General features: G+C 34.6%; 2 protein-coding genes across 4 annotated transcripts in view; one reads left to right on the forward strand and one right to left on the reverse strand.

Moving 5' to 3' along the window:
* Window positions 1-9,982, reverse strand: part of SRSF11 (serine and arginine rich splicing factor 11) — a 50,167-nt gene extending 40,185 nt beyond the window's left edge. For 2 of the 3 annotated variants that reach the window (XM_065911128.1, XM_065911090.1), the window contains exon 1: window positions 9,895-9,982. The gene's annotated coding sequence lies outside the window, so the exon portion shown is untranslated. The remainder of the gene's footprint in view (window positions 1-9,894) is intronic. The other variant, XM_065911082.1, reaches the window with a different exon arrangement.
* Window positions 9,983-10,077: 95 nt separating this feature from the next.
* Window positions 10,078-20,910, forward strand: part of LRRC40 (leucine rich repeat containing 40) — a 38,018-nt gene continuing 27,185 nt past the window's right edge. The window contains exons 1-5 of the mRNA XM_065911163.1: window positions 10,078-10,266; window positions 12,678-12,859; window positions 13,966-14,039; window positions 15,949-16,078; window positions 19,548-19,671. Of these exons, the coding sequence (XP_065767235.1) occupies window positions 10,116-10,266; window positions 12,678-12,859; window positions 13,966-14,039; window positions 15,949-16,078; window positions 19,548-19,671 (661 nt within the window). The 5' untranslated portion in view covers window positions 10,078-10,115. The remainder of the gene's footprint in view (window positions 10,267-12,677; window positions 12,860-13,965; window positions 14,040-15,948; window positions 16,079-19,547; window positions 19,672-20,910) is intronic.

Raw genomic sequence — 20,910 nt, forward strand, 5'->3', positions numbered from 1 at the left:
ACTGGTAAAAAGATCCTTTCAGCATCATGTGGGAACTGAAGTGAAAGAAGCATGAAGAGGGAAGAGCCACAGCTTGTTTTTGGGAGTGAGTTTGGGAAGGCTTCCAGTTACATTTGATTGATGAATATGGCTCAAACGGTAAAAGAATCTGCCTGCAACGCAGGAGATCTGGGTTCAATCCCTTGGTCGGGAAGATCCCCTGGAGAAGGAAATGGCAACCTACTCCAGTACTCTTGCCTGGAGAATTCCATGGACAGAGGAGCCCGTTGGGCTACAGTCCATGGGATCACAGAGTCAGACACAACTGAGCTAACTTTCACTTACACCAATCTTACTAATGGTTGATGCTATTTCTAATCCAAAGCAAAAAGCAACCTGTCCTTTTGGCCTTTCTAGTCATATTATGGCCTATTAGTCATGTTTGGCCTATACATGCATATTGCAGTGCATGATTTCTGATATATTTTTGAAACATGAAAAATAAGACTCCCGATAATAGGGTCCTATTGCTCACAGGTTTTACAGCTTTTACTACCACCACACCACTAAGACAAATTTACAGTGGTGCTTGATTTTGGAAAGAAAGTCTCTCAAAGAATATTACAAAATACTTTATGGAAATTATCAAAAACAATAAAAATCCTCTCAGTCGTAAAGAACAAGCTTTTAGTTCTTTCCAGTATCAAGGTTCTAAAAGAGCTCATGTATAAAAGAACGACACTAGGCCCCTATCTATACCACTCAGAAAAGTTTATTTGAATGGACTAAAGGCTTAAATGTAACACCTGAAACAATGAAACTACTAGAAGAAAACATAGGAAAAAGAAATACCCTGATGTAGGTCTTAGGAATGATACTCTGGACATCTAAAGCATAAGCAACAAGATTAGAAATAAACAGGTGGGACTACATTAAACTCAGAAGCTTCTGTACGGCAAAGAAAACCATCAATAAAATGAAGAGACAACCTACAGAATGGGAGAAAATATTTACAAACCGTATATCTGATAAAGGATTAATATCTAAAATAATACAGAACACTCCAAAACACCTCATATCTGTTAGAACACCTCATATCGGTTTTGACTAGCATCAAAGAGGCAAAAGATAGCAGAAATTAAAGAGGATATGGCGAAAAGGAGACCCTTGTGCACTACTGGTAAGAATGTAAACTGTTGCAGCCACTATGGAAACAAACACCATGTTGTGATATCTGCATCCCCATGTTTATAGCAGCATTATATACAATAGACAAGACATGGGAAGTGTCCACTGATGGATGAATAGATAAACAAGTTATATCTAAAAAAACAAAGAAACAAAACCAAATTCATAAAATAAGAAGAGAGAGATAAGATTTGTGGCTATCAAAGGTGGGAGTGAGAGGAAGGAGAATTGGAAAAAGGTGGTCAAGTGATTAAAAACTTCCAGTTATAAGACAAATAATTACTAGGGATGTATGACATAAGTATACTTAACAATGCATGATATTTATGAAAGTTGCTAAGAGAGTAAATTCTAAGCATTCTTATCACAAGGAAAAGTTTACTTTTATCTTCCATGTATATGAGATGATGGGTATTAACCAACTTGTGGTAATCATTTCAAGATATATGTAAGTAAACTTTTATGCTGTACACTTATACAGTGCTGTATGTCAATTATACGGCAATAAAACTGGAAAAAAGAACTGCAGTAAAAAAAAAAAAGAACTACAGTGAAGATAGTTCAAAGGAAAAGGCTTCATGTGTTTAGACGGAAATTCTTTAATTAAAACATAAAAGAAAGAGAAAGTGAAGTCGCTCAGTCGTGCCCGACTCTTTGCAACCCCATGGACAGTAGCCTGCACCAAGCTCCTCCGTCCTGGAGTGGGTTGCCATTACAATAGCCACAAGTATGTATAATAACTTTATCCACCGGACACCATGCTCCCAGTTGGGTAAGTTACCTGTTACTACTAGCCGCCTTTGTTTATACTACTTGAGAAGACTTTAGAACCCTCAAATTTGACATAATTTTGCAAATCTGCACAAGCAACAGGTTTTTTTTTTTTTTTTTTAGCAACAGGTCTTTTACCAAATTAGTTGTTAAGCAGCTCTTTCCCTCTAGCAAATATACCTTTCGAGAAGAGGGAAGACGATGTATTTATCTCTGTGTTTCTGATATCCAGCAATATTTTACTGGAACAAAGTAAACATTTGACAAAAACTTACTGAGTATCGTCTATGTCCCCTGGACAACAAGGAGATCAAATCAATCAATCCCAAAGGAAGTCAACCCTGAATACACATTGGAAGGACTGATGCTCCAATACTTAGGCTACCTGATGTTAATAGCTGACTCACTGGAAAAGACCCTGATGCTGGGAAAGATTGAAGGCAAAAGGCGAAGAGGGTGGCAGAAGATGAGATGATTGGATATAATCACCGATTCAATGGACATGAACTTGGGCAAATTCCAGGAGACAGAGAGGGACAGGGAGGCCTGGAGTGCTGCAGTCCATGGGGTTGCAAAAAAGCTGGACACGATTTGGCAACTGAATAACAAATGTGATAGAAACTTTATGCCTTACACAATCCACTCAACAAAAGCTTGGTGAATGAAGGCATTTGTTAGATTTACAAGAAAGTTTGGTTGAAAAACTCAAACTATTTTGCTATACATTTTCCCCCTATAGCTACAGAAAGCACTAAGAAAAACATAGGAAATAAACTGCTGCTCACAAACTAAAGTTAAAAACTTAAAAAACCAAACAAACTTACCTACAAATCTATTTTGTTTTTCTGCTTCTAAAAATTATACAACTGAATTTTTCTTTTATTTCTAATTCAATAAATTAGATAATTGTATAATGATTACTATCTATTTTCAAGTCAAAATTGTAAATCCCATGCTCCCTTTTCAAAGACTAAAGGACATGTTAGCATTAGGGATGGACAAATGGATGGACAGACACACACCAGAATAGGAGAAGTCTACTTACTTCCAAATACTTGTTTTAATTTATGTTGTCTGTCAATAGCAAACATTCTGTATCCACATTATAAGACTGACAGAGTACTTCGAAACTGTAGGCAAAAATCTGTATTTTTCATTTCATTTTTCAAAGATTTGTTATGATTAAGATGGAGGGAAGAGTAGTTAGAGCATTAAGATACTATTGCTTATATCTATATGCACAGTACTCTTAGCTGTAATCCATACACATTGTTTGGAAAAATCATAGTCAATTTATTTGTAACAGATTTGTTTGGCTTTTGGATTGAATGGGGTCAAAAGAAATATGTGAAGGGCGACTACTCACTACTATCCTCTATGTTTTGTAAGAGTTTTTAGAGTCTCAATTGAGAAAAATGTGGTTTGAGGGACTACTACTTAACCTTAAAAATAAAAAAAGTGAAAAAAGATGCAATTATTTACATGTATCTTTATCTAATAAATAGTTTCAGGCATTTTAATATTAAAGAATTTTCTCTGATTAAGGAATTAGACATTTGCACCATTTGACCTCTTTTCCCCGTTATGCTATAAAATTTAACTGTCTCTTCATAAAGGAAAATTATTTCTAAAAAATTTTAGGAAACTGATAAAACCCAAAATGTACTCAACTCAGTAATTTGAAGATCCACATTAACTGTATGCTTTTGAAATGCCCTTTAATCCTCATGTTTAAAAGGTTCTTTGGAAGGACTGATGCTGAAGCTGAAACTCCAATACTTTGGCCACCTCATGTGAAGAGATGACTCATTGGAAAAGACCCTGATGCTGGGAGGGATTGGGGGCAGGAGGAGAAGGGGACGACAGAGGATGAGATGGCTGGATGGCATCACCAACTCGACAGACATGAGTTTGAGTAAACTCCAGGAGTTGGTGATGGACAGGAAGGCCTGGCGTGCTGTGGTTCATGGGGTCGCAAAGAGTTGGACACGACTGAGTGACTGAACATAACTGAACTGATCAGTGGATTAACAATGCAGGCCTAGAGTCAAATCAAAGGAACTCTGCCACCAATTAAGATATTACAATCTCTGGCTTATTACTTTGTGCTTCAATTTCCTCATTTGAAAAATAAAGCCCACCTCACTGGGTTGTCTTTTGGATGAAAGGAGAATATTAATACAAATGCTTAGAAAAAAAATCAACTATTATTCCTACTCTACAATTTAAAAACTTTTAGTTTGAAAAACGGTAACCTCACCTGGATTCTATTTTATACCACCCTATTTTAGGCTAGTACCTTGAACTATTTCTACTTTATCATTCACATGAAAGATATGAATCAGAAGAGTTAATTTATATATTGGGAAGAGCTCACATTCTAATATAGGTTTTTGGTGGTATATTCTCTTTAAAAAGATTATAAAGTATTATGGATATCAAACACATACCACAGTGCCCAGCACACAGGTACTCAACAAATGGAATATATCATTACAAAAAAGTCTGTGTTCAACTTCCTCTTCTTTTAATAGATGAATAATAACAGTAATACTTCTGTCTAACCTTAGAGCATTACTGTCAAATGCGAAAATACTTTGTAAGTGGTAGTCAACATGTGAAGTGCACTATTATTAGTTGTTCTTTCTCTCTTAAGAGGGTGCCGCAAAGGAAACACGACAACAAATTTCAGATTTTCATATTCACTTTGTTCCTAAAGTAGCACTTTACCAATAGTATGTGTAAATAGATGATAGCTAAACCAAACATTCCTTTTTTGATAAAATGCAAATGCTTCACGGAAAACTTCTAGGAAGGGCTCAATTACTTGTCTCTATTTTTAGAGCAAGATCACTCACTATTCTAATTTTCAAAAGACAAACAACTACACATAAACTTGATCAATTTTAAAAGTACACTGACATGGGTTGGAGCAACAGACTATCAAGTAACCAAAGCACAGATCGGAAAAATAAAAAGGCAAACATTAGTAAAAACACAAAATAAACTGAATTTCTGACACATGCTAACGCTAAAGACCACAATGATTTTTCCCTTCAATTTCCATCTACTTTTAACTATGAACAACTATTAGTTTCAAGCCATAATTGGCTCATGTAGAAGTCTAAAGCACGTGGAGACATTGATCAAATTATTCTGAAGGAAGGACCAGATGGGGGAAAGATAACTTTTTAGGAAATGAGGAATCAAAAGAGAAGCAAAAAAATCAGCAGCTCTAAAATGGAAAAAAAGTTAAAGTTGTGTGTGTGTGTGTGTGTGTGTGTGTAAGTCACTCAGTCGAGTCTGACTCTGCAACCCCATGGATTGTAGCCCACCATGCTCCTCTGTCCATGGGATTCTCTAGAAAACGATACTGGAGCGGGATGCCATTGCCTTCTTCTCTATTAAATGACAGGTAAATTTATTGACAAGTGGAAAACATGTTATCTCTAGAAAGATGAAAAGCAAAAGCTCTGGTTTCACAGATTTGTATTGTGAGAACCAAGTATTTAAATGTTCACTAGGATTTTAACACACCCCTCTGTGGCAATAATAGTACCATTCAAATCACGTAAGTATAAGTAACTGTAATATTTTAAAGGGTGGGGAAAAAAATGATTAAAAAAAAGTAGTGGACAGTTCAAGGTATTTTGAAAGTTAAGCTAGCATTTATCTTAACTGCAATTGTGAATATAAATATCCCATCTGCAAATTTACAATCAAATTTTTAAATAAAAATCTATTAGTTGTGAATCTCAACAAACTATCAAATTAATATTTTTCCCCTTATCAACTTAAGTTGGTATTAAGAATAAAGTCTCAGGAGTCATATCTTGTCTTATTAAAGCTGTTGGGGACGTTTGCTCATACAGAACAACATTTACCATGTATAATTATTAAGCAAATTTGTCTATTAGACAAATCTAATGTTGGCAGGAATGATATAAAGTCAAATATTAAAATAGTAGATTTTGATTAAAATGATTTAAAAAAACATTTATTTGGTATTGATTTTGTCTTTGTTAACACAAAGAATGATATGAAGTACATTCTCAGGGTTAGTGTCCTAATTTTATCTCTATTATTACTTTACTACTTTAAGATAAACAAAATCATAAAACCTATACAATTAATGTTAAAATTAAGACTTTAAGTCACAGATCACATTAATCATGGAAAAACAAGCAAGAAAATAGCTATTAAATGTTAGGAGTTAAGAATCTCTAGCGATAATGAATCCACCTACAATTCCGGAGACCTGGGTTGTGAAATTCCCTGGAGAAGGGAGAGGCTACCCACTCCAGTATTCTGGCCTGGAGAATTCCATGGACTGTAGTCCAGGGAGTTGCAAAGAGTTGGACAGGACTGAGTGACTTTCACTTTCACTTTTCAGGGATAATGGAAACATTTTCAGCTGATTGTAGAAAAAGAAATAATGCCATAAGTGCTTCTTATTTAATGACATAAGCAAGACTGCTTTAAAACCTCTGTTTTAACTTCTTATTTTCAACAGATAGACTTAAGCAAACAAAAAACACTAAAAGTAATCAAGATATAAAAACTTTAAAAAAAAGCCCTGCTTCCTCCACTTCATGCGAAAAACAGTAGCAATGTAAAAGCCTCTTTATAAGAGGAAAAGTAAAAATATTTTCCTAAATCTAGTGGACTTTTACACTGAAAGTAGAGAGAAATAGAAGACAACATTTATATCAAATATTAAACCTCCTAGAACAAATTTACTGCTTCCTGATTCAAAACTAAGAAGAGAAACAAGGGGAGCATACGAAGGATATACAAATGAACAATCTAAGTAAAACGCACTGTCTTCAGAAAAAATTACCACACACAGCTCCAGTAAAAATAAAATACAAGTCAAAGCCACAGTTGAAACTATGGATAAATATGCAAAATATATACTACCTTCAAGGAAATAGTATGTTTTCTACTGACTACTTTTCTTTACTTATTTTTTACTGACTACTTTTAAAAGCTGGCAGTTTTAAGTTTAAATAGAAAACAAATGTCCAAAATGCAATTTTCAAAGGAAACTAAAGACATGTAACAAGCACCATTTGAAGCTGAATATTTAAAACATGACCAGTCCATGTGCAAAATAATTTGCTCTCCATTTTGACAATTAAAACCAATTTATTTATAGAGTAAGGACAAACACAGAAAGAAAATTCTGAATAATAAGTATATGAGAATATAAAACATTCAACTCAGAATACTTAATTAGCAATACCTGTCAGGTACATCAGCTTGTCAATAATGACTGTTAAAAAGTAGAGCATTCTCTTAATAAATAACTTTAGTATAAAATAGCAGTTCTCATAGATAAGGCAATATTCTGAAAGGTGAACATTATACTGATTCAATACAAGCTAAATCTAAATCTGCCATTTTACAGAAAAAGAAAACTTCCCAGACGTTTTGCCTGCAATCAAATTCACTTAGCTCCTGATGACATTTAAAAAATTGTGCTTAAAAATGTGCACAAATTAATGCCATTTTCCTTTGTCACAATTTTTCAATCTGCCTCAATAAATTCATCTTATCAAATGTACCTTTCAACGCTGACAATATCTAACATATAGCAGTGTTCATAAGAATAACACAGCCATGTTTTAACATCTTATGAAATTTTAGTGGCAGTGACAAGCCGCTCTACCTTACTTTGATAAGTCTTACTTTCTGTTATAAGACAGAACATTATCTTTGGCTGATCTAATTCTTAAGCTCAATATATATTTGACTTCTTCATTTTCCGTTTTCATTTAGCAAAGCTAGAAGAGTGAAGCCTTCCATACTTTAATAAAATGAATATAATAAATTGTAGTTAGGAAAATTCTATTATAAAGATAACTATGCAGTCTCCAGCCCTTGTACAGGATATACGTTTCACATTGTTTTAATAATCATTTTTTTTTTTTAAAAAGCAAATACTTTAGCTTCCATGCCAGTGTTGAAAAAGGATTGGTTTTTTCGTTTTAATGTATTCTTTCCGAAGCATTACAATGTATATACAATGCTAATTCCCACAAATATAACTATACATAACTACACTTTCTCCTAAAGTTCAAGTTAATAAACTTTCAGTTTGCATCAATTTGAGACAAAACCCATGATTTTCCTGACTGCTTGAGGTAATAATTTTCACCTTTACTTGTTCAATCTGCACTTGCTACACAGGTATAATACATGGTGTACTATAGACATACTTGTTAAATTTTTATACATGTCAATTTGTATCTATTGAAGTTTACCACAAGCGTGCAGTCACATGGATTTTTCAGAATTACTCTGCCATTAGTTAGAATATGCTTCTCATACAAAATGCAACAGTTTCAATATAATACTATAATTAGATGTCAATAATGAAATATTTAACGTCAAGTAAAAGCACAATAAATCAAAAAACTATACCTTGCCTGTAATTAAAAAAAAATGCTGAGCTATGAAAGAGTTTTAAGGGGGAGAGGTGGCTACTGTAAATTTTTACATTCAAGCAATTAATCCTCCAAAGGTAGGCTTCTACACCCTAAAAAAGAGAAAATAAGAGTTTTCTCTAATAATTATCTCTTAAAACATAATTGAAGTCTTCCTAAAAATGGTTGCAGGACAAAAACCAGTTGAAAATGATGAAATAAAAGCCACTATGCTAGTGATTAACAAGAAAGGTTAAGAGAGCTAGGTTCAAATGCTTGGTCACACCAGTTATAGAAACTTGTGACCTTAGGCAAGTTTCTTAATCCCTTCCACCCTCAACTTATTGGGTGTTATTAGTGATCTTGCAAAAACTACTATATTCCTTGCTTCAAAACCACCTTTCCTTGCTTAGGAGTGTAATTACTAGTAATGCTGCTCACTTTGGATGCAAAGCACTCCAGAGAATTAAGAAAAATAATCGAGAGGGTGGGGGAATAGAAGCCAAATTTAAGGTTGGCAAGAACCTAGACTCAGCAAAAACTGTGTGTGGTGCAGAATTTGTTAGCGGGCCGTCATATTACCTTTTAAATAGTCTAAAGATCTCCAGCCTAGTTGAGGGGGCTTAGAAGAGTATTTCCTGATGTATGGTTTTAAGACAATTACTTTAGGCAAAAGAAAAATCTACCACCCAAGGCAATACTAAAGATGATGAGTTGTTAATTACATATTGAATGATTCATTACAGCTTTAAATTTCAGATAGAAACTAACTTCCCAAGATAATCGACTTTGAACAAAATTTTCATCTTCCATTCCGAACTGGATGGCGTTCCTTTTCCCACCAAGCGCTCAATATTTAAAACTTTATTTTCACTTAATTATTTAAAAAATCGAATGAGAGAGAAATGATTAACCCTAAATTAACGAAAAAGGAATTAACTTTAAAAGCTGTCAAGCAAACTTGCCTAAAGTTACACAGCTGGTACGCTACAGAAGCAGCTGGGATTCGAACTCCTATCTTTCGAGCGCCGAAGAGCAAGCTTTTCTCGCTACACTCAAGCTCGCGCTTACATTGGGCTCCTCTCAACTGTCCGGTAGAGACAACATTTATTATGAAGCTCTATTTTTTTTTTTCTCTCTTCCCTTCTCTGTGGCCAACCCTTCCATTTCACACTGTCTCCTGTGCTGGGCTACAAATTCCAAGCAACAACAATCAAGACGCACTAATGCTAAAGAGTCGGAGTAGAGATCAGAAGAACCGAAATCAGTTTTACTTCCTACGCGGAACGGAGATCTGGCGCCAGCACCACAAGCGGCAACACAGGCAGGGGTCCAGAGAGGCTGCAGACCGCGCCCAGGTCTCAAGTTTTAGTCAAGGCCCACGTTCCGGCCAGGCAAGAGGCGCAGAAAAGGTTATCCATTTCTGACACCCTCGCCGCCACGGGAGCACAAAAGAGAAGATTGCAGTCGCAGTAATAATACACATAGTAAACTCAACACCGTTCTTCAGCCCGTTAAACGCACTTACTTGAGCGAAGTAATTCCAAAACACAAGGCCGGCACCGGCAACGGGTAGGGCTCCTCTGTCCTCCTGCCCCAGGCGCTGGCGATGACGACAACCGAGTCGCGCCGCAGAGAGCGAAGGCCCGGCGCACGCCGCGCGCGCTCCCGATAGGGGCGGGGCGGCCCAGTGGCGCCACCGTTAAGCGTCACGGGCGGGACTCTGCTGCGGAGCCCCGGGCTTTGAACATGTCGCGGCTGAAGGGGATAGCGGGGCGGGATACCCGAGCGGGTTTCCGCACTGAGAGCAGAGACTGCAGTGCCTGCGTACCCCAGGGACTCTTAAAGGCGGCGAGGAAGAGCGGCCAGTTAAATCTGTCGGGCCGCAACCTCAGCGAAGGTAAGGTCCAGAGGTACGACCCGTTTGTGCGACTTGGCACAAAGGACTTGCCCCTGGTAGCCTCTTTTTCCTCTGGCCTGGCTTTGGCTACCTTTGGCTCCGTATCCTAGCCAGAATCCCGGTGCTGGAATTTGGGCTTTTATCACATCTCCACTGGTTCGGTCAGCTCGTTCGGTTTCTACTTTTCGTTCCAGGAAATGTCTGGTGCAGGGAATGTGCTGGGAACATGGCCAAAATTTAAACGGGGCGCTTTCTGGGATTCCCACATTCTGTCGGATAAACAACATAATGGTTTGACTAAATTAGCTGTCGCATAATGGGCACATGCTTTGTTTCTTTGGCCGTTTGTTCCTCTTAATTTAATCTCTTAGGTCATTTACCAACGCCAAAATTCTGTATTTGAACTGCTCTTTTGTGCATTTAGAGTAAATGACACTGTTCTCTGTTCAAGTCCCTTTTCTGCCTGCATGTGAACAGAATCCTAAATACAAGGAATATTTAGCATATTTCCTAAATTGAAGATCAAGATGGATGCCACACAAAGTAAATTTGGGGCCATCCTGAAAATCTAGTAACGTTCGAATGCACAAATCTGGATACCATGAGTGAATTATAGTCAGATGCTCTTCTGATTTTCTGTTGTGAAGGGAGGGCGTGGAAAGTGGGGAGAGAGAGATTATGGCTTTATTCTTGTAATGTTTTCCTTTACTTATATTTAGGTTTTAGGCCATCTGGAGTTAAAAGATTTCATTTCCTTGTAATGATTGCTTTTTTAAAATTGTGCCATGGATAGAGTTGACCATGCAAACAAATACTTGCTGAATGAAAGGAAATATGATAAAATCTCTGCTCTACCTAGAAAAAGTTTTAATCAGTGGGAACATAAATATTTTAAAATTACGCTTGTGCTTGTACACATGCTTATTCCAGAGCCTGGAACTTTCTACATGATACCTGACTAGGGTTCACTTCTTGACTTCCTCAAGGAGTCTGCTTATATAGGTCCTTCCTCACTGCCCTATCTATAATAAATTCTCTTGCTAACATTGTATTCTCTAACCTCTTTTTAATAGCATTTATTATTAGCAGAATCTGTATTCTGTATTTATTTGTTTATTGTCTTCTCTGCCCTCTGCTAGAATATTGCTTGCATGTGGTCAGGGACTTTCATTTTGCTCATTGTGTCCTTAGCACTCAAAGTCGTGCTTGGTACATAGTAGATTCTTATTAAACATTTGTGGAAGAAATAAGTAGATAAATGAATTATTCCCAAAAACTAAGTGTGTTCTGGAATATACTTATTGATTGGACCCAGATGGTTTAGTCTACTAAAGTTTCAGGGAGCAAAGGAATTTTGATTGTCAAATGTTAAAGCAGCCTTGCATTCCTGATACAACTCCTGCTTGGTCATGATGTTTAGATGTAGTAGTTTTTGTTTTTTGGAGTAACCCTCTGTTTTTAATGCCTCTGATTTTGGTATCAGAATAATGCTGACTTCATAAAATGAGTTGGGAGTTTTTATTTCCTTTATTTTCTGAAAGGCTCTGTAGAATTAGTAGTATTTCTACTCTAAATGTCTGCTAAATTTCACCAGTGAAGCCATCTGGGCCTGGAATTTTCTTTGTGGGATTGTTGTAAATGGCAAATTCAATTTCTTTCATGGATGCAATGTGCGACAACACATTTGCTGTAGCTCTGAAGCAAGTTAATACCTTCTGGAGCTACAGTTTAATAGTGGTGAACCTGAACTCTTTCTGTTTAACTTGTACAGACTTATTTGCTGTGTCAAAGGAATTGCTGCATTTGCTGCAGCAAGAGTAACAATGTTGTGTTGTGTATCAGATAAAATAGAGAGCAGTCAGGGGAGTCAGATATACCTTCCAAATATTCACTGAGAAGCAAGATAGTTTAGCTTTTCCAGGGTTTAATCTTGTCTATCTGTATAACTTGGGGCAAATGATACATTCAATCTGTGTCCCATTTCTCTCATGTATAAAGTGAGAATAGTCATAACACCTGTCTCATGGAGTTGTTATGAGATAGAGGAGTTTGTTCATTTGATTTCCATATCTTCTCTGTTATGGTAGCATAAAGATACAGCCCATTCTTTATTTGTGTTATATATCCAACCACTATGTGCTATGCAGGAAATGTATATAGTAAATATAGTTGAATGAAGATAAAAGTGAGATCTAATATGAAAAATACATATCCCCTGTTCTGTTTTGGAATAAAATCAAACTTTCACTTTAATGTTGTTGTAATTCATTGCTATTTGTTTGATTTACTTGAAAGTTTTTAATGTTTCAGAAATTTCAGTAGATAACTTGAATAGCTGTTATCAACTTATGTCCTTAGTATCTGATTTCTTTTTTTCTTTCCTTTTTTTTGGTGTGGTATGGTGGATATAGTGCCTCAGTGTGTTTGGAGAATAAATGTGGATATCCCTGAGGAAGCTAATCAGAATCTTTCTTTCAATGCCTCTGAGCGATGGTGGGAGCAGACGGATTTGACCAAACTAATCATATCAAATAATAAACTTCAGTCACTTACTGATGACCTCCGACTCCTTCCTGCACTGACTGTTCTTGATGTAAGTTGATTTATGAGTCTTTTGTTTGAAAAGACTCTGAAACTAAGTTTAGACTTTGAGAAGCAGAAAACCCAATTGGTAGAGTGCAAGAAGAATAACAAAATTACTGTGTTAGACAAAGCATCATGGTTAAGAATGCAGAATCAGAACCTCAGGCTTCCAGTTCCGACTGCTGCTTGCTAGCTGTGTGATCTCGGGACAGCTGCCTCTCTGTGCGTCAGTTTCCATATCTATAAATCGAGACTGTTAGTACTGCCTATCTTTGAATTAAATGTGTTAACGCATACAAACAGAATTAGAATTAATGTTTAACTAGTGGCTTCTGCTGCTTGTCCTTTTTTTTATTGCTATTTTTTTATGATCATTATTATTCTAGACATTAAAGCAAGTACTTAAGGTTATTATTATTGTTTTGTTACTTATCTCCAATACTGACTTAAATTATTGGGCTTAAGTTTTTGTGGATTTAGTCAGGGACTTGGTTTTTAGTCCCTAGTTGCTATGTCATGTGGTAAAGTGAAACATGAGTAGTTTATTTCACAATCCACAGACTTCTGTATCACAATCCACTGTTTTACTTAGGATCACCAAAAATCTTCCAGTTTTTGCCTGAAAAAGTTGGATGTAGTCAGATTTCTAGAGAAGTTTTTATTTTCTTCATTTGTAAAATGAATCAGTTGGTGTAGGTGTTCTCTTGAAGGTTCCTTTTACCTTGAAAACAATATGATTCTGTAAAAAAATGAGAGAAGAAATCTTCCTCCTCATTTATTTTTTGTAAATGTTGGCATAATCATACCAACAGAGGGCTATACATTCTAACCCTCTCGTCTCTCATTTGAGATTGAAATTTCACTCAGTGAGGTGAAGTTTCGTTTTTTTAGCTGTAGTATTTAAAATTAATGTCTTATCACTTCATGATCTCTGAACAGCAATGTGGTCAGTTTCAAACTCCTTTTTCTCTTCTATAGTCAGAACAAATTACCAATAGTCCAGCAGTACTATTGAATTAGAATAATTAGAGTATTGTCAGCGAATATTTTGCAGTAACAAAGTTTATGGTTATTTATAAGAGTAAGATATTGACTGTGTCTTTTAATAACTTTCAGATACATGATAATCAGCTGACATCCCTTCCTTCTGCTATAAGAGAGTTAGAAAATCTTCAGAAACTTAATGTCAGGTAAAATTTAAACTTATTTCAGTATTGCTTGTATAAAGGTATAAATCTAATATTCTTTAAAAACTTTTTCTAACATTTTTTCTAACATGTAAAAATATTTTTATATTATCTCAGAAAGTGATTAAACAGGATAAGAATTTTAAGCTTTAACTCTCCGATTATTTTATTTTTTGTTTTAGAATGGCCTACATGTTTTCTGGTTTTACAAATTTAATACCAATTAAAAAAAAAAACTATATTTTTTGTGAAGTAATTTTTAGTGGTTATTTTCAAAATCTTTGTTGACATTGCAAGTTTTATGTTACTTTGATAATCTAAGATATATGTGTGTTAAACAGTAGGAAGAAATTTAAAACAATTTTTTTCATCAGTGAGGAAAATTTCACATTTTTTGATATTAGTTTTTAAACCTTTGTGAGGACTCCTGAGATTCCATGGGTATGCCTCTGGTATGCTTTGATAGGTACACGGGAGACCAGCCAGCTGAGACTCCAGCTACCTCTGTTTGCCCTTCAGTATGCATTCAGACTTTCAAGAAAAGTTACTGCCTTATATGTTATATGTACACTGTGGAAAAGGGATTAGGGATGGTTTAATTTAGGAGAAAAATTAAAAGGGTTTAAGTGTTAAACATTGTTTGTGAAACTGTGGCTTATAAAATAGGTATGGTTATTGATCTGTCTAACATAGCATGATCAAGTCTTAGTTTTCTGAAGTTAACTAGTTTGAGGGAGAACAGTTTTCAAATAACAGTCTTTATTTGATGAAAAATTACCGTAAATTAACAAAAATATCTGTACCCAGAATTGTTTAGGACAGTTAGTGAAGATGCCTGTTGTTTAGTCGTGCAACAGGACCTCTTCCCGTTGCAAGCCAAAGGCATAGATGTGCTCTGCAAAAAGAAGCGTGGGCAGGGTTGAGAGGAGAAGAAAGAGTGTGTAGCAGGTGTGGGTGGCTTTAGCTTTAGCTTCTAGCACTTAAGGATATGAATGTTAGGATGGAGGGAATATAATAAGAGGGAAAGGAAAATATATAGCAAAAATTACATTTTTGCCCAACTAGATTCCTGTCAGATATGCAAAGATTGCAATTAAGTAACGGACAGTGTCAACCAATTTCTAGTAATTTTTGGTGGTTCATATTTTAGAAAACATTTTTTGGCATTTTTATTCCAGCTAGTTTTATTATAATTTAAGGTCATTGTTATATGCTTATATTTCCCATTTCCTGCCAGTTATTTGTGAAGAAACTGTGTATGGTTAGACAGTAGAGTAGAATTCCCAAGCAAGTAGTTGGCATGAATCTAAGAACAAGTTAAATCATCTCTTAATTATCAGGGAATGTATTATTCTAAGTGACTTGGGACTTCTACACCAATAAACTGGAATCTCTGCAGGACTGAACTGAAAATAATGATTCAGTACAAATAAGGTTGGAGTTGCATATTATACATTCAACTGGATATGCTAGGCCCTCAAATAGAAATACCTATTTTTGTCTTGAGTGCTAGATTGAAGCCTAATCCCCATGTAAAATGTGACTTCATTGTAGTGTGTGTATGCGTCTTTGTCAAAATCTTAAAACTCTGACAGAGTGTGAAAATTTAGAGTCCAATGTATTCTTTCACCTTGCATGTAAAATGAAGTTGATTAAAAGGAACCAATCAAAATTTCACAAATTATATCTTTGCATCAAAATCTTTATTTCTTTGAAACACTCAATTTGATTACATTACTGTCATTTTAATGGGTGTATCCTTTTAGGATGTAAAGTTTGATAAGTACTTAAAATTAGTAACCTTACTTGACTTTTTTTTAATGAGCCCAGGTATTTGATTAGCAGAAACGCCTTGTTAAGTATTTATTTTGTTGTCACCAAATTATTCAGCATTTGTTTTATCAATCAATAGCCATAACAAGCTGAAAATACTCCCTGAAGAAATTACAAATCTAAGAAATCTGAAGGGCCTGTATCTCCAGCATAATGAACTCACTTGCATACCAGAGGGGTTTGAACAACTTTCCAACTTAGAAGATTTAGTAAGTTTTGATTTTGCAATATTTGTATAATTTGGGGCTGAAGGGATTTTTCATTTGGCTGAGAAATTGGATATATGATAGCAATCATGAGTACATGGGCACCTGTTTTAATAATGACTAGATTATCAGAACTATGTATTATAATTAGATTGCTAAATTAATCATTGCAAATTTCTTTTCCTATGTTTTTCTTCTTTTTTCCTATGTTTTTCTTATGATAGAAATTACCTTAGATTTTAATTTCAGAATAGAGTTTTAGAAGGGGCCTGATGATGACGACTTTGCTATTCAGAGGCTTTTATGACTTAGCGATATAGAGGAAAGGTGTTTTTAGCATGTGCTTACTCCCTTTTTTAAAAAATATTTTTGGCTGTGTGGGGTCTTTGTTGCTGCGTGCAGGCTTTCTCTAGTTGCAGTGTGTCAGGGCTACTCTAGTTGCTGTGCCTGGGCTTCTCATTGAGGTGGCTTCTCTTGTAGATTCCCATTACCTTCTCTTAAGCTCTTATGGTCCTTCTCTTCCCTAAGTATCCAGATACTTCAGGGCCTGCCTTTTCTTCTCTGTTTTCCAAAGTGGCCACATTTCTTGGTGAAATTTTCCTTCCATCTATTTCACATCTTAAATAGAGATAACCATGAAGCAGTGCAAATGTTATTTTAGTCATATTATTAAGAATAATATAGACAACAGGCACTTTGCTTTATATATAGCTAAGTAGTTTCATCCTGTTACAGATTTTTAAAAAAGTAACATCCAAAGTCATACAACTAATTAAGGAATTCAGGATTTTAACATCAGACAATTTGATTTCAAAGTGTATACATCCTTCCCTCCCAAATTTACCACAGGAGGAGTAAGACTCTACTATAAGCTATCCTATCTGAAAGACTAGCTATATTAGATAAGATATTCCAATATAAATCTCTACTCTATGTAGTTATTTCATAGTATGTTCTTGTTCTGTTCACTATTACGTGTTTTGAAAAACTCACTAGTATCATTTTAGCCTTGAAGTTTATTTTCTATTGAAGGACAAATTACTTTTACTTATTTTTTTCTTGATATTTTCCCCCATCGGCTCTAGTGGTTGAAATCAAAATATATACTCTCCTCAACCATTTCTTTAGTATCTCTTTGTTTTTCAATCTGATAAGATTGGAAATAAATTTTGGAAAGTAAAAAGTAGATGAAATGAATGGGAAGGAAGGGAGCCATCAGATTTTCTTATAAAATTTAGTGGTAAAAGATAGTAATTGATTAAAAAAAGAATCTAATAGAAGGCTTAATGAAAACCTTATAAACTTTTGTTCTGGGTTTCCAGATATTCATTTTCTTAATAAAAGAATGTTTCAGTTGAGAATTGTGTTCTTAAGGACTAATTATCAAATAAATCATAAATGTGAACAACAATAAATTAAAGCATTGAAAGTGTAAGATAGGTAATAATTTAAGCTAACAATATTTCTTTTTTTTTTAATTTAGAAACTTAGTCTGTTTAATCCACAAACTTTATATAGCTATAGTTTAAAACAAAAACAGTGAAAATAAGACACTGTTTCAAATTCTGGGCCCTTCCAATTTTCCAAATACAAGAGCTCTGACAGTTGTATATACCAGCTGAAACAAGACAAAATTATGAATGGAGTCATGACATTTCATGAAACAAAATTTTACATAACTGAAGGATCCTTCCTGGGAGTAGTTAATTACCTTTACAAAAAAAAAAAGAAAGGAAAGAATGGAATTCCAGTGTTCTAAATCAACTTGTGTCACATCAGTATAAACCCACAGTGTCCTGGCAAACAACATGCTTTCATTTTCTGTCTCATCCTAGAACCTAAATTCATTTCAGCAGAGACTCCACAGGCAACAGGAAAGATTGTGGCATTAAAATATTCATTTATTCTTTTGTGGTAGCTCAACGGTGGTCTTATTTCTGGGCAAGAATTTAAGCTAGTAATATTTCTTAAAGTTGCATAAAACTGCTTAGCACAGTGCTAAATAAATATGTATTGAAGAGATGATGTCACATAAATAATGATTAATTCATATGCACTGTACTTATTTTGTATTCAATTTAATCATTAACTGCAATAGTTTAATATTTAACTATTAGTCTGTTACTTTAGGTTCTTTAAAATTTCTTAAGAATTTGTGAATTACTCTTCTTTATTAGAAACTATTTTTAGCTTTTGATGTTGGAATAATTTTAGATTTATAGAGAAGTTGGAAAGATAGTACAGAGAGTGTCTGTATACCCTTCACCCATCTTAGTGGGTGAACATTTTACATAACCGTGGGATATTTGTAAAAACTAAGAAATTGACTTTGGTACAATACTGCTAACTAAACTATAGATCTTATAATATTTTCCCAGTGTTTTCACTAATGTCCTTTTCTTTTTGTTCCAGGATCCAATCCAGAATACTACATTGCATTTAGTGTCAGTAAATTCTGATATCACAAAATATTTATTAGTAATCTGTTGATTCTTAGACCTTAGAGTATTTGATTTGTAGAGTATTATGTTGTATGTTGTAGATTATGTGTTGTTACTGTAATAATAACAGTATGTTTTAAAAATATGCTGATGTATAATAGCATAGCATTTTTTCTTTTCTTGATTTATTTAGAGTTATAGTTATTTAATGTTAGACTAAATCATAGTCTTCAGAGAACAGTTCCTTTAAGTCATTTTTTTCTTCTTCAGTGTTGTCATTGGCACTATCTGATATTTTAGTGATAGCTGGTGAAATAACTTAAATTTAATTTGAATGTCTTAAGAAGAATACCTGATACACAGCATTGTCTTTTAAAGGGAGTTGCAAAACAAATTCTCATAAGTATTTAGAGAAAAAGCAAAGACTATAATGCAAAAGTAAGGTATAGGGATTAATTAGGCAGAGTGAAAGTGAAAATTAAACAGTAGACTTTTGTACTTAGTTAAAGCAGACTTACTGTGGTCAGCAGAAGAACCAAGAGGGAATATTTTTTCCTCCCAAATTAAAATGGCTTTGTTTTTCAGCCTTACATTTTTTCTTTCAAGCATTTTTCTTTTTTGCAAAGATGTTTTTCTTTTATATTACGGTTTAACTATACATTTTGCCTGATGTATCATAGATACTCAACAAATAATGGATGAATAAATGGATTTTTTAAAAACACAATGAAAGATACAGCATGACTTAGTACTAACAGAAACCTTTCTGTAAAATATTTTTGAAATCAATTCATTTTAATTTCTCTCTGCTACATTATTAGACATGTAGTAGGTCCGCAGAAAATATTGAGGTAATGAATGATGATCTGTGAAATTGTCAGTGAATGAGACTTACAAAGTGTAACTACTCTAAATAGTTTTTTTAAATGTTGCAATGCCCGTAAAATTCTGAACACCCCCTCCTTAGGGATCCTTCATTTATTTTTTTATTTACTTGTTCATTCATTCATTTTGTCTTTCTCTTTTTAAAGGATCTTTCAAATAATCGTCTTACAATTGTTCCTGCTAGTTTTTCTTTTCTATCCAGCCTGGTGCGTCTCAATCTTTCCAGTAATCAACTGAAGAGTTTGCCAACACAGCTAAGTGGAATGAAAAGTAAATCTTCTCTGTTTTAAAAATTGAATAAATTTGAAGTTTGTGTAACTTATATTTAGAAAAATAAATTTTTATGTAGTTACAGAGAAGTAGAACTATAGATTTTATCATGGTAAATGCAAACAATAACAACCAGTCAGATTTTCTCCAGGGCATTATTATCTAGCAACTTCATTAAAATTTACCACGAAAACAGTTCAGTTCAGTTGCTCAGTCATGTCCGACTCTTTGTGACCCCACGGACTGCGGCATGCCAGACTTCCCTGTTCATCACTGACTCCTGAAGCTTGCTCAAACTCACGTCCATTGAGTCGGCGATGCCATCCAACCATCCCATCCCATCCTATACTATCCATACTACCAAAATAGTAGTTTGACACATCAAAAAGATAAAAAGAAAATAAGACTATAAACTGTGGGGAAATTGTATACCTGAGAAATTGGTTAAGGTTTTGAGCATGCTGTCTCTTCTTTAACATATTCCACATTTAATGAGAGGTCATGCCTCTCTCCTAGGTGATTCCACCTATGATAGGTTATGTTAAATCTGTATCCTCCTTGAGGTCCATAAGTAATAACATCAAGAGATAGTCTAGTTTTGCCCAAATTGTCAATCCTTTTTAAAAGCAAGTTAAATTTAGTGTTTCTATTTTATTAAAGTTTACCATCGAAGTTTACCATTTGAAAGTTTACCATTTGAAGTATTGTAGAACTAATATGAAGGATGAAGAAAATAGAAGGTACATTTCAGTAATTTTAAATAAGTATACTTGTTCATGTTAGAATTCTTGAGTCCAAAATCAATCAACTCTTTTTTACCTAAAGGCAAACTATTATTATTTCTTGGTTGATGATCACTATGTGTCAACTGTAGACTGTTTACCTTATCTACTTCTTTTGCTAATCATATGTGGGCTCTTTCATTTTTTTAAAACCTCCCTTTTTTGGAGGAAATCATAGATGTGATTTCGAACACTTGGTTACAGATTATTTAGAGGTGAGTTTGAAAATTGTGCTGTTTGACATTTTAAAAAAATACTGTATAATTGACTAGCAATGTTATTAGTTTCAGGTGTGCAAAAATAAAACAGTGATATTTTTATACATTACAAATGATCACTGCTGTTTTACTATAGATTAATGCTTTATTTGGGCTTCTGATTTGGTGCTAGTGGTAAAGAATCCACCTGCCAGTGCAGAAGTTGCAAGAGATGTGGGTTTAATCCCTGGGTCAGGAAG

This window comes from Muntiacus reevesi, chromosome 1, assembly GCF_963930625.1.
Source record: "Muntiacus reevesi chromosome 1, mMunRee1.1, whole genome shotgun sequence".
Classification (NCBI taxonomy): Eukaryota; Metazoa; Chordata; class Mammalia; order Artiodactyla; family Cervidae; genus Muntiacus; species Muntiacus reevesi.